Source organism: Silurus aristotelis (assembly GCF_946808225.1).
Source record: "Silurus aristotelis genome assembly, chromosome: 29".
Taxonomy (NCBI): Eukaryota; Metazoa; Chordata; class Actinopteri; order Siluriformes; family Siluridae; genus Silurus; species Silurus aristotelis.
In genome coordinates, this window is record NC_139602.1 from 6,585,771 (window position 1) to 6,609,551 (window position 23,781).

The following is a 23,781-nucleotide window of genomic DNA, read 5'->3' on the forward strand; positions in this document are numbered from 1 at the left end:
TCTGAAATTGGCTATTGAGACTCCATACTTGCTCTGATTTGCTCTGAAAAGGGGCCCCGATTTGAAGAACGACAAGAGGCTTTGTGTTCGGCGTGGAAAGACACCTGCTTGGGCATTTGCCTAAATTTGAAGAAATATCTATTCACCCAGATATGCAGATGCACTGTTACTCCATTTCCCCCTACAGATATTACACTAAATCATGTCACTATGATTTCCCTAAACTGTCTGAAAACAGTTCAATAACAATTCATAAACTTCACATGACTCTGGATCATCCCGAGGCACAATCCAAGAGGCCTGGGAAAGCACTTTCTCACACAACCGAGGTATGGTGATGGTATCGACATCTGCCTGTTGTTGTCTAGACAATAAAAATCCATTTTCTCGGCCAGTGTCATTTCCGTTGGGGTCAGCTTGAAGGAAGCATATCTCCCAAACCTCTTGCAAGAACCTGGTGTGCTGACTGAAAAAAAAGTCTTTATAGAAAATAGTGCTCAAATGTACCAAGTGCTCGAATATTTCTTCATGCTGTGTTTTGATAGTAATGGAGGAATGCTATTTCATAGCTGGAATTCCCGAATGCGGCAGAGACGAATTCCCCTGAGGCTTTGGATGGACCATTGTGCTAAATTTAAAACAGTGAAAGCATTCACGGACTCAATAAATTGGCACTCTTTTTTTCCCTCCAATTACAACCGGCTGCCTCTGTCAGTCCCCTCCTGCCGAGAGGAGACGTAATCCTTGCTCTAGTACTAGTAGTCTATGTCTGACTCAGGAATTTGACTTCTCTATTGAGTCTAGCTATTCGGCTGGAAAGAAAATGCGATTGAAGGCCACGTCAAGAAGAATAGGTTCCAGTCTTGTGAGCCTCGAGTTTTTAAGAATGAGGTCCAACATGTTGAGCATCACTTCAAAACAAATTCTGGACGACCAGATGGCGCGTATTTCTTAACGGCTACTTGGGTGGTTAAAATCGTATCTGTTCATTACATCAGGGAAAAAAAAGCCACAAGGGTCAAGACCAATTAGCAGTCAGGATGTTAATTACCGTGCTCTTTAGCTCTGTCTAAACGCAATGACTTCTGACTGTGCTTTTCATGGTGCAACTGGTCCAACTAAGCTCGCAAAAACAGCCTTGGGCTAATAAGGTCTGGACAATGGAGGCTTGATGGGGTGCAAACACTCATTAGGGAGGCGGCATACAACAACCGGGAACACTGACCAAATGTTTAAGCTCAGGGTTCCTGCAGTGTTTCCGAGCAACCACTGTTTGGAGAAGCACTCAAGACTAGCTTGGGGCCCTCGATTCAGATTCTCAACCCTTCTGAATGTGTGCTCAACAAAGTAAGACGTTGCTCCGGCAGATGTGAGGCTTGACTTTCTTAACTGTGAGCTTTGTGTGGAAGAGCCGCAAGACAAAAATAGCTGGTCGCCCAAGCGCAAGAATGGTTTCTAATCCCTGGTCATTATCACGTTAAGATGCATTACATACACCTTGCTGAAAGGCCATCCAGATGGAGCAATAACATTTAGAGACTTTGGTTTGTGATCAAAATCTGGTATGCATGAATAATGGGTGGTGCTGAGAGCTGGCATCTCTTATCGGATTGTGGTGGTGTTGGCTCTTGAGAGAAAAACGGGAACCCTGCTTTACTTCATCGGTCTTTACTACACGATCAAAGCCTTGCGAGTTCAAACTGTGGGTGTTCCGGGGAAACCAGCAGTTTACGGAGACGCTGTGATCCTACACAGTCTGCGAGGTCTCAAGTTGAAAAGCTGCATGAATTCACAGTGCTTGCCAACACGTTCCCTAAAGGAAGCTCAAATATTGAGGTGAGGGTTTTTAAAAATAGTTTTCAAATAAATAGTTTGCGTACTTAATAGTTCAAGACGTTTAACACTGATTGATTCGTTCCATGAACTTGGACAAATGGGCAATTTCCAAATGATCTACAGGTTGATTCATTAACCGCAAAGGCTTCATTACTAGCTTCACAAAAAAAAAAAAAAAAAAAAAGACCAAAACATCAGACTCATGTATAAAGCACATGTGCGTGTTTGGCGCAGTTTGAGAGAAAAGTATGAGTAATATATCCCTGGCATTAACGCTAATGGATCATAAACATCAGGCATGCAGTTAAAGTGTTGACAATACTTACTTTATGCTAAGGTTTAAACATAGAAATTTTTTCTTTCTAGTTTTCATTCCACTAACAATCTCGAGCTATAGTGTAGTTTTGTAGTCCATCTGGGTCCAGTTAAAGAAAACTTCTGAGGATTCTGTCAGTGGTGATCTTCAGGAACGTTGACAACATGCATATACTATTTAGAAATAACTCAACATTCTTTCCATTTTCGGATTTCAGCTCAACGAAAGACAAACGTGGCAAATGCATGAGATGATAAAGCTGGTGCATATTCATTATAGGCCATAACTTAAAATGACGGCAGTTATAAAAACAACCTAAAATCACGCCCTGGATATGGTTATGGATGTTGATCTCTTATTTGAGGTGCTAAAAACACAGTGCTAGGTCCAGTTTAAACTCTGAAACCGATTGCCTGTGACACCCTGTATGACCTCACGATAAATTGTTCATGCCGAGGATTGTTACTATAGAATAATGACATTTAGCAGAAGTACAGATAAACATGGTCACTGCATGCAAACTTGGGGCTAATCATGGACAACCAACAGTCTAATCTAAAACGCTCGTGTTGATTTCTCCATTACAGCATCAGATGAATTTGTCCATTTCTTTTTCAAAGCCACTGAGGTACTAGTTCAGTCAGCCATCATTTCACGACTTAACTGCTGCATCTCACTCCTGGCAGGTTTGCCTTTCTCCAGCTTTTCACCTCTGGAACTGATCCAGAATGCAGCTTCAAGGCTCGTTTTTATTCTCAGACTTCTCCCACACCACCCCATTCCTTTGCTCCCCTTCACTGGCTTCCTGTAGCTGCCTACATCAGATATAAAACAAAGCTAAAAACTGTCTACCTTACAGCACTTGTCACTCCAAAATACCCCCGATCATTTATGTCACCAAACTCCCCCAATCCTCTACCACATCACCGCACTCGGTCCAAACAGCAACCACTTCACCAAACTCCTTTCCAATCCTCTACCACATCACGAAACCACTACCCCTTCAGTAATCTTTTACTATGTCACCACACTCCTTCCGATCCTCTACCACGTCACCACACTCCCTCTAATCCTCCACCATTTCACCACACTCCCTCCAATCCTCTATCACTTCTCCACACTCCCATTGATCCTCTACCACTTCTCCACACTCCATCTGATCCTCTACCATTTCATCACACTGCATCTGACCCTCTACCACTTCACCAAACTCCCTCCAACCATCTACCACTTCACCAAACTCCACTTCTCAACACTCCTTCCGATACTTTACCATTTCACCACACTCCCTCCAATACTTTATCCCTGCTTGACTGGTCCCACCATCTCTGGGGGTCCAAGGAAGTTTCTAGAGTGACAATAGTCTGTGACCTCATGACCCAGGTTTAGGATGTTTATTGACCAAGACTATATATGAACAGTGAAATTGGAAGTTAAACTTGAAATCAAATTAAAAATAAAATTGTATTGACATTGAATTACTTTCTCCATTTACAGGGGAAAGAAAAATCGGTTTCAACAGTGACCTGGAGGTACTTTAAATAGGTGAAATTCTAAGAACTAACAGTGAACCACAGATCAAACTTCCTTCTCTTTCATCCTAATTCAAATCCACCGGACCAAGTACCCTAATACGCTGCCTTAATGTGACTCTCAGATCCATGTCCAAGTCTAATTCTGGACTTCATGTTCATCCCTGAAACTAACCTGAGGAACCTGAGCAAGTTGTCATGACCTAACGGGATGGCATGTTGTGTTTTCGTCTCAACCGTAACCCAGTAATGAACCGTTTGCTCAGATGATTTTGGCTCTGTAAATTTGTGTGAAGAACTTCATGTTCTTGATAGATGATCATGCCAAATCATTCCAAATCCCCCTTGCTCAGCCTCATTTCTCCAGCTAAGCCAAGATAAATTTTGCTCCTTTACTCATATACTTTCTCTTCTCCTGTGGACAATGTGGTTAACAAACAAATGCAAAAAGTGTTGAACTCTATAAAGGAACTGTAACACTAGAGCATGCAGATCAATGTGATGACAGAAGATCTAAATGCTTTTCTCAGTGGGGTCCAAATATATATATAAAAAAAGGCACTCACTCTTCCATGCCTTTTTAACATCAATATCCTTCTATTAAAAAAAAAGTCTATAATAAATTCGCTGATGTCCAGTTTATGGATTACGGCCTTTTTTCCTAACTGGTCTAAAGAGATTTTCCTGTCCGTCACAGAGCATTGAGCATCAAAAAGGCGTCAGATCTCCTGAGAGTGTGGAGAATGAGCTCTCGCACCAAACTGTCGAGAAAGCAGTGACAAATAACTTTTTTTTCAAAAAGTCAAAAAGTCCTGTTTTAAAAATGGAGTGGGCAGCAGTCTTCATGAAGCTTGATTGGACCGCAAAAAGGAAAGGCTATGGGGAGTTTTGTAGAAGTCGGGGCCGTGAAATTTGCTTGATTTCGGTTCACGTCATAATTTTTGGATAAAGGCCTGATGTCAACTTTAGCATTTTCAAATAAATGTATATATATATATATATATATATATATATATATATATATATATATATATATATATATATATACAAAAACAGGATTGAATGTGGCCAGTGGTTCAATTAAATGCATTTTTATTTGCGGAGCATTTCTAACAATGGACGTTGTCTCAAAGTAGCTTCACAGAAATAAAAGTTGATAAATGAACGTACAAGTTTGGTGCCTATGAGTTGGTTCTTTATAATTTTATCCTAATGAGTGAACCAGTGGCGACGGTGGCAAGGAAAAAAGTCTGAGATGGCACGAGGAAGAAACCTCAAGACAAACCTGGGTGGTTCAGCTGGTTGGCACCATTCATTACAGTTCCATCGTTGTTGATTGGTGTTTAAATGCAGAACTGATCCTGCAACCTGTTGACTAATTACTTAATTACAGTCCAAATCCAACCTCGAGAATTGCTCAGTAACTTTAAAGATCTTTAGCCAGTTGATGTGGAACCATTCCCAGCTGCAAAAAGTGGTCTCTAATTGAAAGGAACTCCAACCAGAGGTAGAGAGACCCTTTTTCAAGATTTAAACTGTCATACAGCCAGATGTGTGTTACAGTAATCAATGTGTGAGGAAAAAAAAAAAGCATAGGTTCTATAGGGGTTGATGAATGTGTGTGGTGGGGGTAATATATTACACACAGGAACACGGCTTGGCTTTTAAAGCAACTTAGTACCTTGTTTTGACATTTGAAATGTTTTGCAACTTTCTGATCCCACCCCCCCCTGAAAAAAAAAGGGAAAAGAAAGAGCTGTATGAATGCATTGATTGGTTGGCATCCTGCATGAGGTGGGGCCGTACTGTGAAACGCTCCACATGGAACAAGGCCTGGTTAAATAACCATGACGCTGAACTTTAAAGTGAAAAATAACCTATGAACAAGAACACAGCTCTGGTGTATGTGTGTGTGTGTGTGTGTGCACTTTGAAATCAAACCCAACTGTGAAATAGTTAATAGGACCCAGATCTCATGTAACCAACCATGTCTTGATTGTGATTCATACCAGCCACTTGGACGCTCTCTTGACGCCGATTTTCACAAAAACAGCCTTAATGTGCTTCATTAATGCAACATAAACTGATGGAAAATGTTAAACTGGAGTGTGCGGCTCCGTTTCCTTGCTTTGTTTTACACTCAGAAACGAAGCTCTGATGTTGGATTTAAAAACAATCCTGAACAAGAGGCATTTAGCACAACTTCCGCTAGGACGAAGAGAGTGGAATTAGATGACTGTGTTTTAGAGCCTCGAGGACAAAAGAGTTGTGCTGGACATCGTGGCTTCTCGCTGTTTCTTCTACAGCCCATCAAAAAATAAAAATCCGGCTTAATGAGTCCACTACTTTCCCTAATAAAAAGTGGACAGTCGCAGTTGCCATGTCTTCCCTGTGCACACGGCCCAGTTTATAAAGTCGAGTGTCCCAGAGCTTGTTAAAAAAAAATAATAATCTGATCTGCTTTCAAGCCTGGCTTTGACTTAATCCAGATCTCACTCGGCAGGAATTTCTATTTCTAATGCAAGCACCAGCTCATGATGTCACCGGCGTGCGTTATGCTAATTACTACGCGATTTGTGCTTAGCGTCAATTGAGGGGCATTTCAGCTCTGTTTATTTAAACAAAACAAATCTTTCCTTCCCGGTTCTTCAGCTGTTTCTCATTTTGTCATTTTTGACATGAGAGATGTCGGGCACGGGGAACGGTTTTAAGTTGGCAGGGTTCGAATGCAGAGGAAAAACTGTTCAACAGCCAATTGGCACATAGATGAAAGATGTTTTTTTAGGTCCATTGATGCTAATAAGAGAAGTAGTATCCGGGTTTTACAGGTACGTTGTTGCAAATATCACTGAATAGTAAACAAGGATGGAACTGTAATGAATGGACATTCGGTGCCAACTGGATGAGGTTTCTTCCTCATGAAGTCTCTGGGAGTTTTTCTTTTCCACAATCACCACTGGTTTGCTCATTAGGAATTTAATTCTAAGAAATAAATTTATAGGCACTAAACTAATATGTTCTTTTTTTAGAAACTTTATTTCCTATTTCTGTATCCTTTTTATGTACATGGACTTCACATCGGACTTCAAAGTTCCTCTTTATCTCTGTAAACCTGCTTTGGGACAATGTCCATTGTTAAAAACACACTCTACAAATAAAACTGAATTGAATTCTAGAACAATAAAGTATTGTTTAGATTTCTTGTTTAGCCGTAGCGTGGTATGACGATATGGAACCTACGTGGAGGAACAACAGTTGGAGCAAAGCAATAATCCAATTTTTTCTCGAAAAAAAAAGAGAAAAGGATGAATAGAGTCAGTTGCACACTTCAATTTTGGCCACGATTTGGTCATCGGAGTCCAATTTTGAAAATTCAATAATCGACTAAACTCTGTAGTCTTTCATTGCTGGTTTGTTCACTTGAACAGCAAGAAGAAGTGTTTCGAGTTATGACGTAAAAATGAGTGTTTGTATGGCGTTTTTTTTTTTATTCTTAAGGCATGTGAATCTGCTTGGCGGATTGTTTTTGTTTGCGGCTAGCTACCGTTAGCGAGAGAGCGCAGGGATGGATTGCGACGTATGACTTCGGACGAGTCATTTTCTAGCGGTTTTTGACTGTCGTACCTTCTGACATTATGAACTCTGAGATCCTACGGTGTACAAGCCCACAGTCAGACAAGCAACAATTGCCTAAAAGGACTATTCAATAAAATTGCAGTGTGCACCCGGGCATTAGCTCTTTCAGGGTTACTTTAGCTTAGCCTAGACAATAGATGAGACTGGACTTTCTGAGCCATGCTATAAGAAACCCATAAAAAAATAAAAAGGGTGGGAAGTTTCATACTACATACATGCGTGTAGAACATAAAGGTAAAAGACTGTTAAAAGAAGAGAGCTTTTTGTCTATACAATGTACAGTATTCAATGTACAATGTGTTATGCGCGTGTGTGGACAGATGCAGCACATCTGGCCAGCAGAATAACTCAGCTTTAATTCGATGTCAAGTCTAATAAAAGAGTATTGATGCATGCTCTGTATCTGAGCTGTATTTAGTTTAATATTTTTGTTATTTTTAATTAACTGTTTCCAACTTTTGGAATTCAAGGCATGATGCTTTTTTTTTTGAGGATAGACAGATGAGGATAGGTTAGGGTGGGTTCCCTTTTGGGTCTGGTTCCTCTTAAGATTTCTTCCTCGTACCATTTCAGGGAGGTTTTTTTTGGTTGAAAAAAACCTGTTACTGCTGCTGTAACCCAAGTGATGACAGGAACTTATTCCAAGGGCATTATGTGAAAATAAATCAGATAAAAAAAAAAAAAAAAAAAAAAAAAAAAAATTTTTTTATATATATATATATATATATATATATATATATATATATATATATATATATATATATATATATATATATATATATATAAATTCTATGGTTTGAAACAAACAGAAAAACAAAGAAAAAAACTGAAATGCTCCACCCGACCCTGCTTCATCACACCACTCCCCTCTTGATACTTCTAGAACACCTAACTTTAAAAAAAAATGCAAAACCACTCCTTCCGCTCTTAATAAACGGCTCGGTATTGCACGCTGGTTGGATACAAGATCTTAGATTGGAGCGGGACGAGGTTTACCTGCAATGCAGAGGCCCAGTATACTCAGCAGGACCAGGATGTAGAGGGAAACAATGGCGTATTTGATGGAGGACAGGGAGTCCAAGTGGCCGCAGCAGCTGTCCGTTTTCCTCCGCCGCTTTCCGGAACTCGCTGCGTGAGACAATGGGGTCATATGTTAAAAAAGATGATAAAAAATAATCAGCTGTTGTAGTGCAATTATCAGCAATAACTCCCTTGGAGTTATTTATTTAAATATAAACCGGCATACAGTATATTATCGAGCAGGAGTCTTCAACCTTTTGAAGACACTACAGACCTTTCGCATTGCTAAATCCATGAAATCCTGCTTGGTGTTTACCACCAGGCATCCGAAGGACTCAGGCTGTGTTGGCAAACACCAAGCAGGCTTCCACCAGTTTTGGACCAAGGAGAGGATTCCGTCTAGCCCCTTGTCTGAAGGGCTGCATTGATGGTTGAGAGTGACAATTGGGTTCTTGGTCACCTCTTTTATTAATGCCCTTCTCCTCTGATTGTTTAGGTTGGCTAGGTGACCAGCTCTTGGAAGATTCCTGGGTGTGTCACACCTTTTTTCATCTAGGAATTATCGAGGCCACTGTGCTCTTGGGAATCTTCAGTGCAGCAGAACTTTTTTGCAGACTTGCTCAGATCTGCAGGCACTTACATCGACCTTGTTGCTTGGTTTCTGCCATGATATAAATTGCCAGCTGTGAGGCCTTCGATAGAGAGGTGTGTGTGCCTTTCCAAATCATCTCTATTCAATGCATTTCTTCCACAGGTAAACTCTAACCAAGGTGTAGAAACATCTCAGCAATGATCAAGATAAATGGGTAAAACCTAAACTCATATTCAAGTGTTGTTGCAAACGGTTCCCTCTGGACATTATGGAGTATTGTGTGTAGATAGCAGTAGAGATTTAGTGTCCTCTGAAAAGACACTACAAAAGCCTGTTAGTAAGTAAATTGATGGCTTGCTGAAAAAATGGGGTCGCAATGAATCAGTAGCTGCTACATATGCATCTTTAATGTATCGTATCGTTGGCTATGCATCGGGGTGTGAAACGCATCGCACATCCCTTATACTGTACATATATACATACACATCCATTCGATCCGTTTTCTTGATTGTAATTATTTTATCTATCTATATTATTTATACCAATTCATTATCCTCAACATGAGCATGATTAAAACCACCTGTCGATATCGTGTGTGCTTGTGTTTACAGCTAATCGTCAGTTAGTTCCTCATCCCTCGTTCCCAAACGAGCACTTCCTCCCTCACAGATGTCAAAACACTCGCCGGATCCCAGGGCAGCTCACACAGCTCCCTGTGACACACCCAGGTGTTCTGGTGTTGACGCTTCACTCTAAAGGTTGTTTTATTACCCAGCATGCTCCACGAGTCGCCTCGCATTGGGATCAGGTGTCATGTGACCGCTTGTTAGACATATCTTTTAGGGATGGTAATGTTTTCCCAAAAAAAAACAGGCAGCCAAGAGTACATTCATTCATTCATTCATTCATTCATTTTCTCACGCTTATCCGTAATTCGGGTCGCGGGGGCAGCAGTCTAAGCAGGCCCCCGCCTTCGACTGCTGCCCAATCTTTACAGCACCGTCCCTTACGGTCCCTCCTGCAGGTGGTGAGCCCACGGGAAGCCAAGAGTACATAACATCAAAAATAATATACGTTTTTTTAACTCGTACTCCGAACATAATTGTTTATCCGTACCATAGTTATAAAATGTCACAAAACAGTTTCCTGTGAATTTTCCTGCAACCTCCTGATGACGGATCTCAGGAGAAGAAAAATTCAGATTTGCTCCCCATCTCGGTATTACTCTGCGCTTACCTTCTTCACAGAGGTTGAGTTTGGACAGGTTCCGACCGTCGTAGCCCTCCTCGTAAATCGAGGAATTGTCTCGCTCCTCATATGTACTCAGGTACATGGCCTTGTTCTCCATTCAGGACCTAAAGCAGAAGAACCACTGTCAGAAGTGTCAACCAGTGCAATCAGAACCATCCGCACAAATGTTTTTTTATTTAGCAAAAACACTGAGGAGCACATTTTGACCATTTAGTATCGTTATGTTAAATATTAACAGCTTTAAAATGGGCAGAGTTGATAAAATTCTCCGTCGCATAAAACAGTAGTGGTCCGAAATCTGATTTCTAAAAGCCTTTATTTGTCACACATAAGTTATAAGTTTAGAAATTTCATAGCCATGAGACTGTGCCTTTGAACATGGTCTCATGGCTATGAAATTTCTAAACTTATAACTTATGTGTGACTAATAAAGGCTTTTAGAAATCAGATTTAGGACCACCACTGTTTTATCATACAGTAAAACCAAGTTAGACAAGCATTCTGAACTTCCATCTGAAGCCACCTTTAATCATTTAAAACCACCGGACAATTTCTGAACCAGTAATAGGAGCAACCCAAAACCACCATCATAACCATTCTGACCAATCCCATTACCCATTCCAAACTAACAGATTACCCAGTCTGAACCAATGACGAATGACGTTAGCATTTCATCCAATCATTTCTATTCTGAAATCCATTTAGGGCCATCCACACCATTTTAAACCCTATTTTTACAGTTCCCAGCACATCTTACCCTTTCCAGACCAATATTATCCAGTAAGAAACCATCTCACCCAGCAGCTTTTTCCCTCTCTGAACCAATATGCTACATCTAACCACCCAAGTCCACATTAATAGCCATTCACCTTTGCGACATTTGGCGGACGCTCTTTTCCAGAGTGACAGTTACACAGGGTCTTGCTCAAGGCTACCACTTCCAAACCATTCCAAACAACCATCTAAATGGGTCAGGTGGTGAAACCAAAACCAATGTTCTGCACATATAGAACTATTTACTTAACTACCACCTTTCCAATTGTAAACATTTCTCGTTTAATAAAAATCGCCATCACCTCACCCATTTCCAGTAGTGGGCGATGTACGCAAACTATGCAGTTGAGAGATACACTGTGTAAAACATTACTGCCTTTAAACTTTCCCTTGAGTAAAAGTGCAAAAGTATTTGCCTTAAAATGTACTTAAGTACTCAAAATACTATGATTTGCCGTGCATCAATCTCAGCGCATCAATCTATTAATAGAATTATGTTAATGGGTCAAACACTGATTGATATCTATTAAAAATACCCATGAGCTCAAAACCTACAACAAAAACTATCACGCAAATAAGACCACGGGTGTTGTGGCGAGTTCGAGTCGGGGGTTTCTTTCATCGTTGTTCTTTGCTAAACTGTTGAACTGTATGTTGGTGATAAGTAGATACGCCAAGCGCCAATCAAAACGAGTTCAATACCCTGATTGGTGACTTGCCGACTTGCCGTTTGACCAGTTGAGCTGATCTCAGAAAATGTAGAGTATAAAGTAGAATATTTGTCTTTGGAGTGTTGTGAAGTTAGTCTTCTCAAATCTGCAATACTTCTGTAAAAGTACAGATACGTGAAAACGACATTTACTTCATTCACTGTCCACTGTCCACTGTACATTTCAACCCATCTTAAAGCCTGCCATCAGAGACATTCTCTCATTAAGGGGACATGTTTCAATTTTCAACATCCTGAAAAGAGCAAAACAGGAAGTGTGTGACAACTCTGAGTTTTCCCAACCCTGAACAACTGTATCTATGGAACCATTTACGGCACACACAGCTGACATAGTCGTTAGTGAACTAATTGTGGCCCAAAGCAACATTCGACTCCAGCCCAGTCTTGTATATCACAAGAAGAATGCTAGTAATAGCGGTCTCACCGTACTATTATTACAGTTATTGTTGCAAAAGCATACGTTATTATTATTATTAGTCACAACCTGGCCCGAATGATTCCGATCGCACTCAGGGGGTGGCGTTGTGTCCTTTCACGAAATGAGAAATGGCCGCATTGCTAAACCATGCCCGATGTTTTCCATTACCTCGTCGACAGGTGCTTTGGATCGAGAGTCTGGACAAGAATCGCATGCTTTGGCTTTAAAAACATGACGTCTGGCAGGCAGAGTGCTCCAGGCTGACTTTAAATGCTCCAGTACAACAAGCGCCAGTCAGCGGGATCCAGAAGACCGTGTGTGGTTTGAATTTTTTTTTACTGGCTGACCTAATCTGGGTGACCTCGAAGTTCTCTCGGGTGTTTGTTTGTGTTGAGCAAAAGGACTAAACGGATTTATTTGATTGAAAACGTCCATGTGACCCCACACAATTTTTAGGGTTTGCACTACATTTAAGCACACAAACTACATTATTCAGCTAGAAATAAAGAAATGGATGGATGAATGAATGGAATTTAATAGAGTACACGGATGTCTTTGATGAAACTGGGGTAAATGAATTAATAGATGAATAGGATTTTTAGAAAAATATAATCTTTTTTTTCTTCCTCACTTTATTACTTTCTAATCAACAGCAACCTGAAAAATTGTGTTGTCCATCAGTTAGATCCTGATTTATTTATTGATTTTTCCATCTCGCTATTGTTGTCCACCAATCCACCTCTCTACAACATTAGTCTCCTGTTTCTTTCGGCAAAAAAATAAAATAAATAAAAAAATCCTTACAAATTCATCCGTGTCTAAAGGATTTCTCACGGACCAAGATCACTAAATTCCTCTTCAATATATATTTCCCTTAACAATAAGATACTAAAGGCTGTTACATACAATTTATGCAACTCCGGGAAAGCCTCTGTAGGGTAAACTAAATTTAACCATAGGCTACGATGTCTCTCTAGCACCCCTAGAGGCTCATGGAGCAACAATCACAAACTAAGAAAAGAAAAGAAAATTCGTAGAAACAAAAACAAACGTGAAAAACAAACAAACAAAAAAAAAACCCAGTATGTAGCCCATAGGTTCTAAGAGGCTATGCTTTATAATATTTATTCTTTTTTTTGTTTCCTCAACTTTATTTTCTCGCGATCTCGACATATCGAAAGTTATTTTCTCTTGATTTCAACATAAAAAGCATAATTTCCTCGCGATCGGTGCTTTATTTTTTTTATGTATTCGGCATAAGAGCATGTTCTGGAGTCATCGCAACATATACCAGAAACATTCGCAAGGCGCAAGATTTTCTCGTGAAACGAGGTTTTACGTTGAGAAAAACAAGTGTGATCGCAAAAAAACCCAAAAAACGAAACGTTAGGTCAATATCATGAGAAAATGTAAACATGATCAAGATAAAACAGAAAAAATAAATAATGCAAATAATATTTTTATGAAAATTTGTATTGTTTATAAAATAAAAATTCAAAATATATAAAAATGTTCTTTTTATTTTCAAATCATTGTGACACGAGGTAGTATTTGACTCAAGCATTTATTTATTAATTAATTTGTTTATTTATTTATTTTAAGCGCTTGATTTTAAAGGACGCGAGACAAGCCGTGATGTTTATCAAAGTCATTAGAAACTGCTTCATCACTGGAGTTTTCATTAAGCCCAGCATGTGTGTGCTGACATTTAGGAGCCTCACACACACACACACACACACACACACACACACACACACACACACACACACACACAAACACATGCTGCTAGGAAACTGGGAATAGAGTAAAACACTGTCGGAACCGAAAAGACCCTGAGAAAGTGCAAACGTCCTGTCTGGTGTTTTTGGACAGGTTCTCTGTATCTGTGATGAAGAACATTTGAATCCTCATTTACTCTTCACTATTTAGCAATGTCGGTTAATCCAGATACATGTTCTACTGACAGACAGACAGACAGACAGACAGACAGACAGACAGACAGACAGACAGACAGACAGACAGACAGACAGACAGACTGAGACAGAGACTTTGAGTCAAAGATACAGACAGACCGAGACAAAGACAAACAGTGATAGACAGAGGCAAAGAGGTAGACACTAGACAGACAGACAGACAGACAGACCGAGACAGAGACTTTGAGTCAAAGATACAGACAGACCGAGACAGAGACAATCAGTGATAGACAGAGAGACAAAGAGGAAGGCACTAGAAAGAGAGACAGTTGGAGACTGATTTTTTTGGAAAGCTTAGCTTAATCGTATTTGCCACACCCAGGCCAGTCGAATCAAGAAATCGCTTAAATAGAGCCTCTCTGAAGCAAGCTAAAAGATCTAAAAAAACACATCATGCAGTGATCTAAAGTAATTCAGTAACAGATGAGAAACTGACTGTATCATAAGTGGAAGGGTTACAAAGCCAGACAAACAGTGGTAGAAAGAGTGAACATAAAAAATAAAAACAAGCAAATGGAGACAGATAGTGGTAGACAGAGAGACCATCAGTTGAAGAGACAGATGCAGTGAGACAGACAAAGGTAGATAGACAGTCCTTAACATGGATACCGAGAGACAGAAGGACGCAGTGAGACAGACAGTGACAGATAAATAGTCTGAGTTACGGGTAGGCAGATAGATGCAGTGAGACAGACAGTGGAATACAGAGAGACCATAACATGGATACAGAGAGACAGACAGTGGGATACAGAGAGACTGTCAGATGGATGCTGAAAGACAGACAAATGCAGAGAGACAGACAGTGGGATACAGAGAGACTGTCAGATGGATGCTGAAAGACAGACAAATGCAGTAAAACAGACAGTGGAATACAGAGAGACCTTAACATGGATACTGAGAGACAGACAGTGGGATACAGAGAGACTGATAGATCCATTGAGACAGACAGTGTTAGATAGAGAGACCATTAGATGGAGCGAAAAAGATAGAGGTACAGAAAGGCAGATGCAATAAGACAAACATTGGGAGACAGAGAGAGACCGTCAGATGGAGAGAGAGGTAGATAGTCAGGGATACAGAGAGATAGAATAAAGCTTTAAGACAGACAGTGGTAGAAAAAAAGCCAATTAGATGGAGAAAGATAGATAGAGATACAGACACACAGAGGTCGATCTAGGGTCAGGGTTAGAGGACACGTGATCACGAAAAAATAAAAATAAATAAATAAATGACTGGAGAAATCCAGAACATTCCACAGCCTCAACTTCTAAATGTGTATCGTCTGATTGGAGTGTGTTTGCTCAGGGTGGCTATAATTCACTGTGTGTGTGTGTGTGTGTGTGTGTGTGTGTGTGTGTGTGTGTGTGTGTGTGTGTGTGTGTGTGTGTGTGTGTGTGTGGAGACTCCACTAGCTTCAGCTGAACTCAGGACTGAGAGAACACAATGTAATTCTCTTTAGAGATTTTTTTTCCCCCCGTTGTAAATCTACGCCGCACGTGTCGGCATGCGAGGATCCTTCTACATCTGGAGCTGCAAAGAGACATCAGGGGCAACAAAACTTCTCTGGGGGGCTTTGCATGGAAAATACAACCCTGAAAACTCAATATTCATAAGCAACACTTGATTTTATAATTAAATATTTTCATCTCATTACCCAGGATGCCTGCTGACAATGGGACAGTGTTAAATCGTTCAGCGATGCAGCGGCACTTTATTCCTCCTTATAACTACATGTTAGTCATTAAAGATATTTTTCAGACCTGCTGCACTTCCTGTGAGGCTTCTATCACACACCCAAGGGTGTAACATGCCGCAGCATGAAACGATAGAAAGATGAAAAAGGAGGAAATATACACAAATCACTGAACTGAATAGGAAAAACAATCAATTTTTGTTTATTATTATTTATAATCAATGAAGCGATTTGTTGTTAAGTTTTGGATTAAAACCAAAATCACATGACCAGTCACACAGACTAATATGTATAAGAACTGTGATTTCCATTAAAAAACAAACAAACAAACAAACAGGCCACTAGGTCATAATCAGGTGCTCATTATCAGGCGGTGAGATCATAAACACGTCATAAATGCCTCATAAAGAGATCAAAAAGAGATCATAACAACAACAACAAAAATCATAAAGACATCACAAACAAATCATGAAGAGATCAGAAAGAGTTTAGGAAGAGATCATCACCCACCTTGATAACTGATTCTCCACTCTTAAAATCTCATCCTGCTCTTTCTCTCTCTCTCTTTCTCTATCTTCACGTCTGCACAGAACCAGAACCGACTCCTCCAACTCCTGCTGGTATGCTAAAGATTTCTGGTGATCCAGCGCTCTCTCTCTCTCTCTCTCTCTCTCTCTCTCTCTCTCTCTCTCTCTCTCTCCACGGATTCCACAGCTTCTCTGCAACAGGTGAACGCAATTTCAGACTCTGTCTGACGCGCTCCTTTTCTCCATCTCCAGCGCGCACCTGGTGCAGTAGTCAAGGTGACCAGGTGCGTGCTCTTCTCCCACCGTTAGTTCACTTTTGACGTCCAGTAATTACACACACACACACACACACACACTCCAGTGAACGCGCCTCTGTACCTCCCCTGTATCTGTGCGCTGTGCGCTGGACACTTGGAGTGACCAAGTGCATGCTTTTGTCTTTTTTTCCACTTTTAATAGAACACTTTAAAAAACACAGATCTACGCTAATACACTTTGTTGTAACTGTAATGTCAAAATATGATGTTAGGACTTTGGCCATTAATATTCCTGTATATACGATTATACGCAAATCAACGCCAGGGGGAGACATTGAGCATGCAAGTAAACGAGTGAATATATGAATAAATAAATGCATGCGAGTTAAATAAACGAACAAATATATAAAATGTGTATTAAACGCTGACGTGTGAGCAGTACTGAGGCATAGAGAATGCATTTGGCGTGCATAATAGGATAGAGAAGTGTATTACAATAAGCTTTATTGGTGCCATTACCACCAACAACCACTAGATGGAGAATTGAGCTGAGTAATGCAGTGATGCAAATAATCCTTTGATCGGAAATAATATAAAATGTTACATTTTCAATAAACAGATCCCCCAACACGTCTACATACATGAACTTTGACTATAGTTCTAATAATGAAAATATGACTAGGCACCTCTTATATCTTCTGGTCCGTGTCTTTTGTCGCGTGACTCCCATAATTATTGTAACAATAAAGCATTGTGTAGCATCAATAGGAGTCACGTGACGAAAAACGACCATAAGATAAACTACTCAAATCTGTTGGATTTTGCGATGCGTTGCTCATGCGTGTCCAGTAAAAAAAAAAAAAAGAACAAATCACTCTTTGAAACTACTTGTTCTTCCGAGTCAATTCAAAGACTTGTTCCAAATGAACCAATTGTTCATTAATGACCTATCACCACTCTCATTGTAAAAAAAGGCCCGGGATGGTGACCAGCCTCAAGATCCATGAGGTTACTGAGCAACTCAAGAAGGGTGGATGTAAACTATAAGTAAAACTACCAGCTATCTACAATTGTCTAGGATCACAATTTGCATGAACAGTTCTGGATGGAAAGTTTGACAAACCTTATAAGATGTCAGATATGGGGAACGGATCCAAGATGGCCGATATCTGTCTTTGGGGTACACTGGATACATTGATGTACTTTAGATAGGCACATTGACACATCAACAATAATGGTGTAATGTAAAGTGTAATGAATGGACATTTTTTTTTTTATTGAGGAAGGGTTCTCTGTTTGAGTCTAGTTCCTCTCAAGGTTTCTTTTTGATGAAGTTTCATGGAGTTTTTCCTTTTCATAATTGCTCACTTATTAGGGATAAACTTATAGGGGCTAAACGTATACATTCCAACTTTATAACCTCTTTATCTCTGTATAACTGGTTTGGGACAATGTCCATTGTTAAAAACACTATACAAATAGAACTAAATTCAATTTAATTGTTTGGTTTAAGACATGAAAATATATAATGGATAACAGTTTGTTAGCATTGCATGATTGGCCGTAGGAGTTTTCGACGCATAGACTCAGTTCTGCTGTGCAAAGGATGAAAGATTTTCTCACCTCTTTGTGTTCAAGGCCATACTATGCTATGTTTGCACTTCCTGTGTGAACTTGGAGTGTATGAACACCATCTAATGTGCGTTCATTATGATCTGATGCGGTGCAACAGTTGGTCAGTGTGGGTTTTCTTTGAATACTGTCTTTGGATTCATGTGTGTATTAAGAGCCTCAGTTAGAATGCAGGTGTGTTTTCTTCTCCTCCTCATCCAGCTTCATGTCATTAGAGGTGAGTCTGCTGTTTGATCTCGCTCTTTCCTTGGGAATATATTCAAGATTTTATCATTTCAAGTCTCTAAGGCATTCAGGCCATCTGGAAATTATTTACAGCGCTTAAATTTTTCCACATTTTATATTACAGCCATCCAAAATGGATGAAATGTATTATTTTCCTCAAAATTCTCGATACAATCCCGTCTCAGAGGTCTACAGACAATATCCTGGACTGGGTTTGTGCTCTGACATGCACTGTTAATTGTGGGACCTTCTATGGACAGGTGTTTGCTTTTCCAAATCATGTCCAATCAACTGAATGTACCACAGGTGGACTCCAATGAAGTTGTAGAACCTTCTCAAGGATGATCAGTGGAAACAGGATGCACCTGAGCTCAAAGACTATATAAAAATGTTCATCATAGGACTTTCTCAAACCTGTTTAACACTTAAATAACATTTAATCATGTTGAACACTGAGTCTCATTTATCGTATTTTGTGTTTTCATTGTTCTGGCCTCACACCCCTACAGTTTCCTCTTGCTGTTGAGTTTCCTTTACCAGCTGTTGCCTTTTTTGGTGGTATGCCACTAAAAGGGAAGTGTGTTAAGCTGCATAGTTGCACAAGATACAACCAGGCTAGATTGCCTTCAATTAGGTTTACTAGAGTGCTTATAGAAAAAGGACTGCTCTGGTTCTAGATTTCAATTCAATGCACTTTATTTTTTTTTTTAAAGATGTGAGTACGTTTAGAAGTTACTAGAAGTGGCTTGTCTGTATTTCTGTAGAGTTACTGCAGATGGCAAACTGCCCATTAACAGATCATCAACTGGTGTGTTCCTACAGGCTGCAGTCTGGATTGAAATCGAGAGGTAAAATCGATCATTGCATTTGCAGGAGATTCGGTACTGCTGACCTGCTCCTGCACTGACCTCCACACCAAACCTGGGATGTTCACCTGAAGGAAATACAGCTACCCAAATGGATGGCTGCTGATATCTCCTGAGAATCAGCAGTACAAAGGCAGATTTCAGCTGGTTAATGATCGCTCGTTTGCCAATCTCTCTCTGCTCATATTAAATGTGACTGTAGAAGATGGAGGAGATTACATGTGTGTGAGCGGCACACGGGGTGAATACAGAGACATCAGACTCACTGTTAAAGGTAAATGACTCGTTTTTACTTCAGGGATAAACTCATGACAGATTAATTTGGAACAGCAATGCAATATGCTGACGTTTGTTCATTCTCTGACATCTAAAGAATGCTACATAAGTATACATATTTTAATTAATTTTTATTTGTAGAGCACTGTCCCAAAGCAGCTTTACACAGATAAAGCAGTTATAAAGTAGGAATGTATCATTGAACTGCCGATAAGTAAGGAAGAAACCTAGAGAGGAACCAGACTCAAAAGGGAACTCATTCCATCCTCATCACCGAATGTCTATTCATTACAGGTCCATTATTGTTGAGGTGTACTTTTCAGTCATAGGCACTTAAATACAGAACTGTTCATCCAAATTAAGGTCTATCCTCATAGTTGTTAAGTTGCTCAGAAACTTTATGGATCTTTAGCCTGTTTATATTGAACCTTCCTTAGCTGCTCAGAGTGGTCTCCAGTATTAAAATATGATATTATGATATGATATGCATGAAATACCCCATAGTGGGGTACTCAAATGGCTCCAAAGCCTTCAACTAACCCACAGTGGGCCAATAAATGTCCCATGTTATGCACACAGTGTGTGGACACGATGAAATGTGGAGTTCATTTGGGCATATGGATTGTATTTGAGCATGAGGATTGAATATCGAATGCTGTTTTATCAAGCCGAACAAATAATTAGAATCAAACATTATTTAAAACATTCTAAAAAAAAGCTCCCATTTTGAATGCTGTGGCCTAGCAACGTGAGAAATTGAGAAACAATATACTTGAAAAAACAAAACAAGCTAGGTGACCTAGTGCAAAGTATTATCAGGGCATTTGCAAGGTGCCAATATTATTTAGATTTCCGCCTTGTCTTTGTGTGCACTTTTGATTAAGTTTGGGATAGGTTATTAAATGTATGACATTCTGTTATTCCATGGACAACCTGGCCAAAAAAAGCCCTCATATAGGGTTTCCCAAAGAAAACCCTCATATGGCCCAAAAGGGCAAAATTGTTAGGAGCCTGAATGGGCTCAGACACAGGAAGTCCATGTAAAATTCGTTTGGATTGGATTATATTATTTGGATTTGGATTATATTTGTAACATTTGGCATTCTTATCCAGAGTGACTTACATTTAGCTCATTTATACCCCTGAGCAGGTATGAGGTTGGTCAGAGGCCCAGGAGTGGCAGCTTGGTTTGGCTGGGATTTAAACTCATGTATTAAACACTAAGCAGCCTCCTTGTGGGCAGGTTTGCACATACCCATTTGGGGTGCACACAGTTGTATTTGCTGAGGTAGACTCGGAGCGTGTGCAGGAAGACCCAGAAAAACTGCATACCTTTAACTATGGTCCTTTCTTATCTAACATTCTTTTTTACATGAATAAAAGGGAGGTTTTGGAGTTACAGGTCGACTGTAGTTTTTGCAGAGTTGCCGCAGAAGGTGGACTGCTCATTCACACAACATTAACTGTTGTGTTCCCACAGGCTGCAGGCTTGAAGAAAATGAAGATGTAATACAGATCACCGCATACGCAGGAGACTCAGTACGAGTGTCCTGCACCTGCACAGGCCTCCAGACCAAACCCGAGACCTTAAAATACATCAGTCCAGATAGGTGGGTAAAGCTATCTTCGGGGAATGAGCCTCACAAAGGCAGAATTCAGCTTGCCAGTGATCCCTTTTCGGGAAATACGTCTCTGGTCATATCAAACCTGACTGAAGATGATGATGGATATTACTTGTGTCTTAAAGAGGGTGAAAACAGATATTTCAGCCTCACTGTTTTAGGTAAATGACTCTTTTTTTTCATTCAGATTTACTGATGATCTCATGACAGACAAATCTGTTAGCAGCAATGAAATATTCTGGTTTTTGTTTATTCCTCGCTCAATGCAAAAGTATATGTAATACTCAAACTTATACAGTATTTACGACAGCATACTGACAGGTTTAAACTGTTCAAATGGAGGGAATATTGCAGTGTACTGAATATATTAGTGTTATTTTATTTTATGGGCATTTTGTCCCATTTCTTGCAATGGACAGTCTCTTCTCTTGCATTTAATTAAGCAGAAATGCACATGACCACAATGTGTTAAATCTAACAGAAATTCTAAACAACTATAAAAAATATAAAAACAATATATATATATATATATATATATATATATATATATATATATATATATATATATATATATATATATATATATATATAAAAATGAAGCATATTTAATAGGTTTAAACAATAGTATCTAGAAGGGAATATATGCAGAAATAACTGGGACGGTATAAAATGAATGTTCTGTATCCCCTCTGAGATTGTTGCTCTACTTAAAATAGGTGGGGTTGAGCAGCATGTTTTTCCTGCCTATTAAAAAAACTGAGCAAAGCAGAGATGGCAAAACTTTAGAATCCAAAAACAGTCTGAAATCCAAATACCGGCAAACAGGGCAATGCAGAACAGAGGCAGAATCAGGAATGAAATCCAAAAAAATTAGGCATGGCAAACTGAGCAATATAGTGCAGAGCAAAAACACAAACCAAAAACAGTCCAGAATCCAAACAAGTAACTACGGAAGCAGAGCAAAACAGGGGTCATTAACAGGAACCAGACCAAGGCAGGGTGGCAAGAATAATCTCATGGCCCTGAGTATCTTCTTCTTGTTCTGTTGTTTAAAAGGCGGGTGACAAACCAACTTTAATGTGCATATTCCGCCACCTATTGGATTGTGCAACTTGATTGAAAGAAATGCAAAAACATCCCGTTCTTCAGTCCTGTAACATTCAAGTATCAAAACAATTTGTTGTTAATTCTATTATTTCTTTCTTCCAGTATTTCCATAAGCGAATTGGTTTTTTTTAATACCACATTCTTTCAGTGATTGAATAATAATAATATATGGGATATTTATTTCAAGGATTCCAAACTTTTCACAATTTCCATTTTCATGTTTTCCTTTCTTGAATATGTTTCGGTTTGGGGTTGTGTGTAATAATCTTGGATAATCTCATCCCTGATTTTATCACATTTTTTCTTTTTTTGTGTATTTCCTTACGAGTGGATTAGTCGATTTCTGGTCATATCGCTGCCTCCAAACTAGTTGCAGAGTCCATGGTACTTCTCCACTTCCTGAAACTTCTCTTATTTTGTTAGACTAATCTAAACATTACCATTCTCTCCATAAGTTTACAAGTTATAAATTAATTCTATTGGCCTATAATTGCTTGGGTGTAATTGGTCTTTTTCTGGCTTAGAAATTAATACTATTATTCAGTGTGTCCATTCTGTTGGAAGTTTCCCAGTTTCCCAAACTTTATTATACAATTTTAGTATCACCATTAATGACTTTTTTGATTGTATTTTATCATCTCCATGCAGATCCCATCCTTTCCTCATACCTCAGTCCAAATTCCAGATATGACTCCTCTTACCCAAATCTTATTTTCTGGGATTGAACATGTCACTTTTTTCCCCTAATATCATCTTTAGCCCAAGTGCCTTTTTCTGCTGCTTGTTGTCTTTGCAAAACAATAACAGTTCCCATCTATCAACGCCACCCTACCAAAACACGAGTGGAAGTGCTCTTTGCTCAGCCACCTGTCCCCTAGTATTTGTCCTTTGTGTCCTTAAATATCAGTCCAGAACAGGAGTGATCTGCCGTCTAAGGCATGCTGTACAGTGTGGCATCCGTAGCAAAAATGGTGGAGGCTTTGGCCACTAAACAGGGCCAAAATTTGGACTTTGATCCCGTGAGGGACATTGTGGAGACCCTTTTAAATGCTAGTGTCCCTTTTACTGTAAAGATATATGCCCTAAAATGGCAGCTATTTGCATCATGGTGCACACAATTGCATTTGAATCCAGTTCACAGGTAAATCCGTTTCACTGAAAGCTACTTCCAAAAGGGCATGTCAATAAAATGAGGGTGGTGCTTGTGGCAGGCTATGGCTCTCCATGCAGATTTTTCCGACTTAAACCTGGCATGTCTTCTTGAGTTCAGATGTACCTTTGTGAAGTGTTGCCTAATGTATCTCTCTGCATTATTAGATTAGATTAGATTCAACTTTATTGTGCAAGGTACTTGTACAGAGCCAGTGAAATGCAGTATGGTGCTGTGGCTGTCCATGTCCACTCCTTTTTTAGACTCAACCCTGGGCAGGGTTTTCTATTTGCATGCCTAGAACTCCCTGGCAGAAATCTGCAAATTTTATGGTCCTAGCATGCACAC

The 23,781-nt window shown here is 39.6% G+C and overlaps 2 protein-coding genes across 3 annotated transcripts in view; both read right to left on the minus strand.

Moving 5' to 3' along the window:
• The window catches only part of scara5 (scavenger receptor class A, member 5 (putative)), a 47,169-nt gene extending 30,704 nt beyond the window's left edge, over positions 1-16,465 (minus strand). Inside the window, exons 1-3 of the mRNA XM_083535115.1 lie at positions 16,282-16,465; positions 10,169-10,287; positions 8,317-8,448 (exon numbers count right to left, since the gene is read on the minus strand). Of these exons, the coding sequence (XP_083391241.1) occupies positions 8,317-8,448; positions 10,169-10,280 (244 nt within the window). The 5' untranslated portion in view covers positions 10,281-10,287; positions 16,282-16,465. The remainder of the gene's footprint in view (positions 1-8,316; positions 8,449-10,168; positions 10,288-16,281) is intronic.
• LOC310722610 (uncharacterized protein) overlaps positions 1-23,781 on the minus strand; it is a 676,055-nt gene that overhangs the window by 324,668 nt on the left and 327,606 nt on the right. The gene's annotated exons all lie outside the window — the stretch shown is intronic.